Genomic DNA, 10,409 nt, shown 5'->3' with positions numbered 1-10,409 from the left:
TGAATGCATAGACATTAATGGAAAAAAGTTAGTAAGCATCCAATTTTATTTTTTCTTTGGATGACAAGTGGAACTTGCTTAGTGCGTGCGAGGTATACCTTAAATACAAATTATTGAACACATCCTTTTCTGTTGAGTCTCCATTCTTTAAAAACAACTCTCCATTCTCCAACTCAACACATTTTGTCATATTTGTCAAATTGTGATCTGTCGTAGTGTCGTCTGTGGTGTGGCAAATGAAAAACCGTGTACAATTTTAAAAATTAATTTGTGCATTGAATTTCTTTAATTTTATTGCAAATCGGTCAAGGAATAGCAAAGACTCTCCATAATGTCCATCAAATTAACTGCAAATCTTAACAATCCACCCATAAGTAAGTGGTGCTGCTCCTCAAGAGAGACAGAGGTGCTAAAAATAAAATTAGTTGACCCATTTAAGGTTATGTTTCTGATGGACTTCGTCATCTAATTTTAGCTCCTTAAAAGTCGTTACTTTTGTTAGATTGCCATAAATTCTTTAATATTTACATCATTTACTTCAGGTGGACTTGCAACGGCGCATTTAATCAACGAAACAACACCTGTTGAGATAACATGGGGTAACGAAACTGCCCTGGTGTTTCCCGACAATCGGCGCTTGGTGTGCCATTCGAATAATGACGTCTTGCGAGCTCTGGCCCGCGAGGCTCCCCAATACAAGCTCTATGGAGAAACAGCCATTGAACGCACCCAAATCGATCACTGGCTCTCGTTCAGTCTAACCTGCGACGATGACATCTCATGGGCCATGTCGTTTTTGGAAAAGTCCATTGCTCCGGTCACCTTTCTGGTTGCCAATAAGCTAACTATTGCCGACTTTGCCCTCTTCAATGAAATGCACTCCCGCTACGAGCTTCTGGCTGCCAAAGGTATCCCAGCTCACGTCCAGCGTTGGTATGATCTCATCAATGCCCAGCCCTTAATTCAGAAAGTTCTGCAAACTCTGCCTGATGAGGCTCGTGCCAAGTCAAAGAGGGTCAATAAGTCTTCATCGAAGGAGAAGGACGCAGCAGCGAGCAAGCCAGGCGAACGCAAGCAAGAAGGAAAATTCGTTGATTTGCCAGGCGCCGAAATGGGCAAGGTTATTGTGCGTTTCCCTCCAGAGGCATCCGGATATCTCCACATTGGACACGCCAAGGCTGCTCTCCTCAATCAATATTATCAGCAGGCATTCAATGGCAAGCTTATTATGCGATTCGATGATACGAATCCGGCTAAAGAAACAGTCGAATTCGAGAATGTGATTCTGGGCGACTTGGAGATGCTGCAAATCAAGCCAGACCTCTACACCCACACGTCCAACTATTTCGACTTGATGTTGGAATACTGTGAGACTATGCTTAAAGATGGCAAAGCCTATGTCGATGACACAGATCCAGCGACAATGAAGATCGAGAGAGAACAAAGGGTCGAGTCGAAGAATCGCAGTAATGGTAAAAATTATACAAACATATTTTTTGAAAACATATTTAATTGTTGGTTCTTATTTAGATGTTGAAAAGAACTTGGCAATGTGGAAGGAAATGTTGGCTGGATCCGAAGCCGGGCAGAAGTGCTGTGTTCGAGCTAAAATCGACATGTCATCGCCTAATGGCTGCATGAGAGATCCAACCATTTACCGTTGCAAGAACGAGCCACATCCAAGGACAGGCACTAAGTACAAGTGAGTACATAATCAATTTTATTAGTTATAATTTGATGAAGATTTTGAGAAGCTTCTTAAAGTACAAACTATTTATTGAAACAAAATTTTATTCAAAATGAAATATAATAAAAGAAAGTTTCAATTAGTCTAAAAACTACTCAAATACAATTTTATTTCAAGTAGAGTGATAAGAGATAGCAAAGTGTTTAGGTAAATTAATTATTTGAATAGAAAAACTTATAAAAATCACTCCTAAGATGTCTGAAGTCCACACTTCGTATATCTGCTATCATGTCATTTGATGGGCAATATGGACATCTTACAATTATATTCTTATCTTTGTAGCCCTTCCAAGGTAAAATTTAGTGTCGATGTATTTTAAACTGTTGGTGAGCTTCTCTTGACTATGAGTTTGACCTAGTAATAGTGTACTATTAGTTAGAAAATATGTGGCTAAAAGTTAATGGTTAACCTTCCTTTGCAATTGAGAAGGTCGAGTGTTTTATCTAATGATTTAAAGCTGCCTAATAATTGCACATTTTTCTATAAAAACGATGATGGTTTCTCTTTTATAAGCTGACCTACTCGATGTGGTATGCAATGAGGCATAATTCGCTACCCACTCATTTAGAAAATCGACGTGATCAGCTTTGCTTAATTTAGTTGTTGAAGTGTAACTATGTACTTTGCATTAATTGTGATTAAGATGCCTGTATATAGATCTATGCACCGGAGATTCAGCCATATTTAACGAATCAATTGAAGTTGCTCATCTACTTTAAAAACAAGGTCTATCAGGTCATCTTAACAATATCTTCCAATATTATCACGCTGTGTGTCGATTGTACGTAGCTTGTTTTTCGAGCTTTCTATAGCACAGATTTTTCTATACAATTGTTTGCAATGCTAGAATTTTTGTCATTCGTTATGCATACTCAGTCCTTTGGTGGTGTACTCCACATGACACTTGAGTGTATTTAAAAAAAAGGTGATTACCGCTCTTACTCTTTTATGACCATGTAGCTTGTAGATTTTTGGTAAATATAAACATTTGTTACTGAAGAACCCTTAAAGTTTTTCGACCGCTTCATTTGACATGAAAATCATCCCGTTTAAAAGTTCACTTAATATTTGGAAGGCGAAGACTATGATTTTTTTTTATTTTCAAATAAACCAACTCTAAGCAAATACAGTGACGGACAAAACAATAAGCCCAGTAGGGATGCCTTAACAATTAGCTCTCTCTCTCTTTAAGATGAAGACGGTATACCTTTTTTTTTGTAAATCATCGTTGATTAATGGTAAAGTTTTATTGAATAAAAAAAAAAGAATAAACTGTTTAATATTGTGAAAAAGTAACAAACCTAAAAAAACATTGGAGGTGGACGAAACAATAAGACCAGGTGACTTCTGTTTAAATTTTTTGCTGACATTATTGTGATTTTAAGAAAATATTTAATAGAACACCATTCTTGGAATAAAATAATTTTAATAAAAAAATGGGTCGCGGAGTACACGGCACTCAAACCATGAGGAAAATTATCCTCAAAATGGTTCAAGATGGAAAGTCGCAGCGGGAATTGGCCAAAATAATTGGGAGATCTATTCGTCAAAACCCTTAAACTGCAAGCGGACTATTTACTGAAAGTTATCAAGATGCCTGATTACCGACTGGTCAAGAAAGTAGCTCTTAAAGCAGTACAAAATCAAAATATCTGGTATAGGGAGTGGAATTGCCTCGCCGAAGGATGTAACTTGGAGTTCAATTTAAACATTGGAAGCATATCAAGTTGCAAGGATATCCTATATGATGTGATTGCGAAAGTAGATGAAAAATGTAGAGAAGATTATTAAGCTGAAGCTTACGAGTCTTTATTCAGAACTATTTATAGAAGGCTGAACCAAAATCTTGCTCAAAAAAACTACTTCAGTGATGCAAATAGTGTGAACGAGATGTCAACAATGGTTAGGCTCCGAAGCGAACTTATTAGCCTGAATTTTATACCACATAGACCCGAATTATCATTGGAGTGCAGTATGTGCAATCTTAGAGAAAGAGAGGACGTTATTCAATTCGTTGGAAAATGCCCTACTTTAAAAGAAACAAGAAGGAGCTTTTTGGAAGTCACTTCTTATCGGATGAACAAGTTATTGCCTTGCTGAATGAGATGAATGTCGGCAATTTGTACAAATATTGCAAAATATTGCGTTAAGTTATAGATCTAGAATTATGAACGAAGATTTTTGATTTATCAAACAATAATCAACTTAAATTAATTCAAACTTTAAGTTGAAAAAAAAAATTAAATCAACTTCTTTTTTAAATCCACATAAATAATTATAAAAGCTTTTTACAATATTTCTATAATTTATTATAATGGTCAATCTGACAGACGGCAAATGCCATATCATAATGTTTTTTTTGTTTGTATAGCATGTAAAAACATGATTTGTAAAATGTATTTATAATATTCTAATAAATCTAATCTAATATAATTCTAATTCCAATTCTAATTCTAATTGGGAGATCCAAGATATTCGCCTATATTGCACTACAGCCCAAAAAACCAACGCAAAAACAGGCAGACCACGAAAAACATGCCAAAAACTTGATGCAAAAGTTAAAATTTTATCTTGGAAGGACCCGTTTAAGTCTTCTGGGGAAATTAAAAAGGTGCTAGACTTGCCTATCTGTGAAAGAACAGATGGAAGACGGCTTGAGGAGCAGCATCTCTTTGGAAGAAGTCCTAGTGAAGAACCAATTCTTACCAAAAGACACCGACAAAATAGAATTAGATTCGCCAAAGACCATTTAAATTGAGTAGTCCCAGATAATATGGTCCGCCGAAACAAAAGTTAATTTAGTTGGATCAGACGGTAAGAGATGGGTACGACCGACGTCCAAAAAATACTGCACTTCCACCACGGTATACTACGAAAACAGTAAAGCACGAAGGTGGTAACATCATGGTGTGGGGATGTTTTTCGTGGTACGGGGTAGGTCCAATTTATCGGATCGAAAACAAAATGGACCAGTACACAAAAATACTAGAGGCCTTCTCAATCTCCAGATTTAAATCCATTGAAAAATGTATGGCCATTGTAAAAAAATCATTCACTGGCAAAAAATCAAAAAACAAGAAAGATTTGTGGAACAACTTTCAAAAAGCTTGGTATGCAATACCACAAAGTACCCCCAGAAAACTTGTGGAGTCAATGCCAAAAAGAGTCAAAGATGTGGCGCAAAACAAGGGTTATAGCACAAAGTACTAACTGCCAAGTGTGAAAAGTGTACAAATTCAAACAAAATAATTTATTACACTAATGGTCTTATTGTTTTGTCCATAAACACATAACCTTTTTTTCTATATTTTATGTTTTAGTAAGTAAGTATACGTTAAAGTTTTTTGTTGTTACTAAGAACTATAAAAATGGTCCTATTGTTTTGTCCATCACTGTATATGATTTGCTGAAAATAATAGAAAAACTTGGCATTTTGGGAAGTTTCAGCACGTGTCGAATTCCAAAGCTTTGTTAATATTGGTTAAAACCTGTAGTTAATACTATACGTAAAAGTTTTACAGCTTTTGAAATCTAAAAATTATTTATAATTAAGTATTGATCGAAGCTGAACATGTTATTTCATTGTTCCAATAGTTTAGGTTACAACGGTCCAACGAATTGAAAAGACATCTCCAAACAATTCGACGCAATTTTTATTTTATCATTCTCATTTCCATGCGCTCTACGTGACCCAACCATCTTAGTCGTTGGACTTTTACTCTTCTGGCTAAGTCTACGTCGCTGTACAGCCCGTACAGTTCGTCGTTCCATCTTCTCCTCCACTCCCCTTCGATGCATACGGGACCGTAGATCACACGAAAAACTTTTCTCTCGAAGCGACCCAAGGTGCTTTCATCCGCTTTTGTCATGGTCCATGCTTCTGCACCGTATAGCAGGACGGGGATGATAAGGGTCTAATAAAGCAACACTTTGGTCCCTCGAGAGAGGACTTGAGGACTTGGACTAAGAAAGCAATTGAGTGGTAAATTGCTTTCTTAGTCCAAAGAAACAGCGGTTAGCAAGAGTTATTCTGCGTTTGTCTCAGCGCTGGTGTTGTTTTCTGCGTTTACAGCGGAGCCTAGGTAGACGAAGTCCTTGACTACCTCAAAGTTACGTCTGTCGATTGTGACGTTTTGACCAAAACGTCGGTGTTGTATGTCCTTTCTAGACGATAGCATGTACTTTGTTTTGCCCTCATTAACCGTTAAACCCATTTTTGCCGCTTCTGCCTCAATACTCACAAAAGCCCCATTGACATCACGCTGAGTTCTTCCGATTATGTCAATGTCATCAGCATATGCCAATAATTGGACACACTTTTGAAAGATAGTGCCTCTAGTGTTGACGTGTGAGCTCTGCACTATTCTTTCAAGCATGATGTTAAAAAATCGCATGACAGCGCATCACCTTGTCTAAAACCTTTTTTGACATCGAAAGGTTCTGTTAAGTTGTTTCCAACATTTAGGGACCAGCGTGAATTCTCCATGGTCATCCTGCACAAACGGACGAGTTTGGCAGGGATGCCAAAACTAGACATGGCTCTATACAGCTCGTCCCTGTAGATGCTGTCATATGCGGCCTTGAAATCGATGAAAAGATGGTGGTTGTCGATTTGGTGCTCTTGAGTTTTTTCCAGGATCTGCCGTAATGTGAATATTTGATCAACTGTGGACTTTCCTGGTCTAAAACCACACTGATAAGGACCTATCAGGTTGTTGACGATGGGCTTTAGACGTTCACATATTACGGCAGAGAAGATTTTACAGGCGATGTTAAGTTGACTGATTCCTCTATACTTGGTGCAGTTTAGAGGGTCTCCTTTTTTCAGGATCCAAACAATACTGAGGTTCCATTCATCGGGCATGTTTTCTTCCGACCATATCTTACAAATAAGTTGGTGCATGCTCCTAACCAACTTATCTCCAGCTGCTTTAAAGAGCTCGGCATTCAAGCCATCTGCTCCAGCGGCTTTATTAGACTTCAACTTAGATATGGCAATCTTTACTTCGTCTAAGTCGGGAGGACGGGATTGTTGGCTTTCGTCGTCTATATTGAATGGATCATCCTGCCTGACAGCGGAATTCAGTTCTTCGTCGCCGTTATACAGTCTGCAGAAGTGGTCCTTCCATATCCTCAGCATTGACTGCGGTTCCACTATGATGTTTCCACTTTCGTCTTTGCAGCCTTCGGTTCTAGGTTTGTGTACCTGTGAATTTCGTTTCACCTGTTCATAAAACTTTCGAACCTCATTCCTGCTTTTATACCTCTCAACATCTTCGACCGCACGCTTCTTATGCCCTCTCTTTTTCCTTCTGAAAAGTCGGCGTTCCTCTCGCCTCTTCTGCTCATAGAGCTCACGAGCAGCTCTCGTCCTTTTATGCAACGCCACTTTGCGTGCCTGTTGTTTGGCTGCATTTGCCTGCCGACATTCCTCATCAAACCAGGAGTTCCTTGTTGGTGGCTGTTTGAAACCCAGCACATCAGAGGCGGCTTCTCTGATTGCATCTTGGCAATGTTGCCACTGGTTTTCGATACATTATGTTGGCGGCAGAGAACTTCGAGGGAGATTACTTGTCACTCGGTCGGAAAAGGATTTGGCGATCTCTGGCGATTGTAGCCGTTCGACGTTGTATCTTCTCCCAGCACCTCCCTGTTTTGCCTTGGGTCTGGAAACCCGAAGTGCTACCTTGGCTACAACGAGGTAGTGGTCCGAGTCGATGTTAGCTCCTCGGAAAGTTCGGACATCCATGATGCTGGAAGCGTGTCTGGCGTCGATCTGGTTGACGGTAGATTGATCTCGAGAACTCCAAGTTGCTTTGTGGATGTTGAGGTGTGGAAAACGCGTAATGGCTACCATGACATTTCGCCACGCAGCAAAATCTATGACCCTGAATCCATTGTCGGAAATGTTGTCGTGCAGGCTGTTCTTCCCGATTATTCCACCAAAGATGTCTTCCCTTCCTATCTTGGCATTAAAATCTCCCAGGATTATTTTAATATCGTAGCTAGGGCACTGCTCATATGTTTTGTCTAGGAGCTCGAAGAACATATCTTTGGTGTTGTCGTCTTTCTCTTCTGTTTGGGTGTCGCGCATATCAGGTTAATGTTGCCGAATTTAGCCTTGATGCGTATGGTCATGAGGCGCTCATTGATGCACCTATAGCTCAAGACTTCTTGCCTAAGTCTGGCTTCAATGACGAATCCGCATCCAAATAAGCGCTGTTGGTTTTCGTGGTAGCAGTCACCATAGTAAATATCGCAGTTTTTCATCCTCTTTTTGCCCGGCCCATCCCATCGTATTTCCTGGATGGCGGTGATATCTGCTTTATATCGTTCTAGGGCCTCCGCTAATTCTTCGGCCGCACGTGGTCTGTTAAGGGACCTAACATTCCACGTGCATATCCGAAGTTCGTTGTCCTTTATTCGTTTGCGTTGGTTGTCAACAGTAAATCCGTCCGTATCCGAGGCTTGTTGTTGCTTCGAAACTATGATGTTTTTACGTGGCCAGGAAGTCACCCCGACGGCACAACCCCCAACCTGGAGGGCCAGATCCTTAGTATAACTCCAAGGAAGGGGAGCCGGATGAACCGCTCCTTATAGGCCTGGGCTCCGAATATGTCGAAGAAGCCCTATAAGGTGTTCACTAAGTAGTTCGACCTTACTGGAACTGTAGACGCCACCGTTGATTCTATCTCGAGAATTCGTCCGCTGCCGCCTGGATAAGGAGAGGTGCCTTAGTGGAAACACCTCTCCCCCCCTCTCTCGTTTGCTGCCCCCAACAACTTTCCACTGGGGTTGGAACCCAATCTCCAGTTGAGGTACTAGGCACCCGATGTTCACCGCGGGGAGGTGAGAGTAGGAGTTGATAGACAGAGGTGGGTTTTGAGAAAAAACCTGTGGACGCTTGTGTCCTCTTGAATGCACATGTCTACCATTTGAACATGCTACAAGCTTATCAAAAATGTCGTCATAAGTTTGATGCGTACTTCCATACTTGAGCCGCATTCAAGATGCAAGCTACATAATGTCCATATTATTTTTTACCTTGTTGTTGAGCGTTGATTCTTTTTAACTTGTTCAACGCATTTTTAGCTGTATCAACCTTTCTCACATGATAAAGTTTAAATTTTATCTTTGCATAGCTATCTTTTTTATCAATTTAGTTGAAAAAAAATATTGATGCAAAACTTATATGTAAATACGATACATATCAATTAGAGTGATAACAGATAACAAAAATGTATAAAAAATGTGAATAAATTAACAAATTTATGAATATGAAACACTCAAGTGCTTTGAAGTGTATACAAATAATTGCAACTCTAAATAAAACTTAAATTTTCTTCCAGGGTCTATCCTACCTACGATTTCGCCTGCCCAATTGTCGATGCCATAGAAGATGTCACTCACACTCTACGTACCATGGAATACCATGATCGTGATGATCAATTCTATTGGTTTATTGATGCCTTAAAGCTTCGCAAGCCATACATTTGGGAGTACAGTCGATTGAACATGACCAATACGGTTCTTTCAAAACGAAAACTCACTTGGTTTGTCGATGAAGGACTTGTTGATGGATGGTAAGTTAATTTGAAGTGATTTTGGAGACAGTTTTCAACAGAAATTAATAAATCCATAGGGATGATCCTCGTTTCCCAACTGTACGTGGTATTCTTCGTCGTGGTATGACCGTTGAGGGTCTTAAGGAATTCATTATTGCTCAAGGTTCAAGTAAATCGGTAGTCTTCATGAATTGGGATAAAATTTGGGCATTCAATAAGAAAGTCATTGATCCGATTGCTCCCAGATATACAGCATTGGAAAAAGACAATCATGTTGTTATTAATGTAGCAGGGGCTAAGAATGAGACAATTGAAGTCCCAGCCCATCCCAAAAACGAATCAGTTGGAAAGAAATCAATTCAATTGAGTAATCAAATTCTCATTGACTATGCGGATGCTGAATTATTGAAAGAAGGTGAAAATGCAACATTCATCAACTGGGGTAATATTATGATTAAGAAAATCCATAAAACTGATGGTAAGATTTCATCAATTGACGCTGATTTGAATTTGGACAACAAGGACTTCAAGAAGACACAAAAACTAACCTGGTTGGCTAAGTTAGATAACGCTGAATATCCACCTACGTGGTGTGTGTACTTTGATAATATTATAAGCAAACCTGTTCTTGGAAAGGATGAAGATTTTAAACAATATATCGGACATCAAACTAGGGTGAGTTTTTAGAAAGTAAAGATTTTTTTTTCAAATACAATTTAAAATTACTGTTTTTTTTTTATTGGTTACAGCACGAAGTTAAAATGCTTGGTGATCCGGATCTTAAGAAACTCAAAAAAGGAGATATTATTCAATTGCAGAGACGTGGTTATTTCAAAGTGGACGTTGCTTATGCTCCAGCAAATCCGATTTCTGGTGTTACGCGCCCAGTTATTCTGTTCTCGATTCCCGACGGTCATACTAAAGATATGCCTTCGTCCGGATTAAAGATTCAGGAAAATACCACTAAGAACGTGAGTACATTATCTTCAAATTTATAATTTAAAAGGGATTCCTATTCGATCGGTAAAATAAACGTCAATTATTGGCTTAACAAAATAAAAAATAGGTATTTTCGTTAAGTTAAGCATTTGCACTTA

General features: G+C 39.0%; 1 protein-coding gene across 1 annotated transcript in view; it reads left to right on the top strand.

Moving 5' to 3' along the window:
- Positions 1-222: 222 nt before the first annotated feature.
- The window catches only part of LOC129942740 (bifunctional glutamate/proline--tRNA ligase), a 34,890-nt gene continuing 24,703 nt past the window's right edge, over positions 223-10,409 (top strand). Inside the window, exons 1-6 of the mRNA XM_056051786.1 lie at positions 223-374; positions 543-1,472; positions 1,531-1,702; positions 9,097-9,330; positions 9,390-9,987; positions 10,062-10,283. Of these exons, the coding sequence (XP_055907761.1) occupies positions 332-374; positions 543-1,472; positions 1,531-1,702; positions 9,097-9,330; positions 9,390-9,987; positions 10,062-10,283 (2,199 nt within the window). The 5' untranslated portion in view covers positions 223-331. The remainder of the gene's footprint in view (positions 375-542; positions 1,473-1,530; positions 1,703-9,096; positions 9,331-9,389; positions 9,988-10,061; positions 10,284-10,409) is intronic.

The sequence above is a fragment of the Eupeodes corollae genome, chromosome 1, assembly GCF_945859685.1.
Source record: "Eupeodes corollae chromosome 1, idEupCoro1.1, whole genome shotgun sequence".
In the NCBI taxonomy this organism is placed as follows: domain Eukaryota; kingdom Metazoa; phylum Arthropoda; class Insecta; order Diptera; family Syrphidae; genus Eupeodes; species Eupeodes corollae.
The sequence above is the reverse complement of the archived record's forward strand: the minus strand, read 5'-3'. Positions and strand labels throughout refer to the sequence as shown.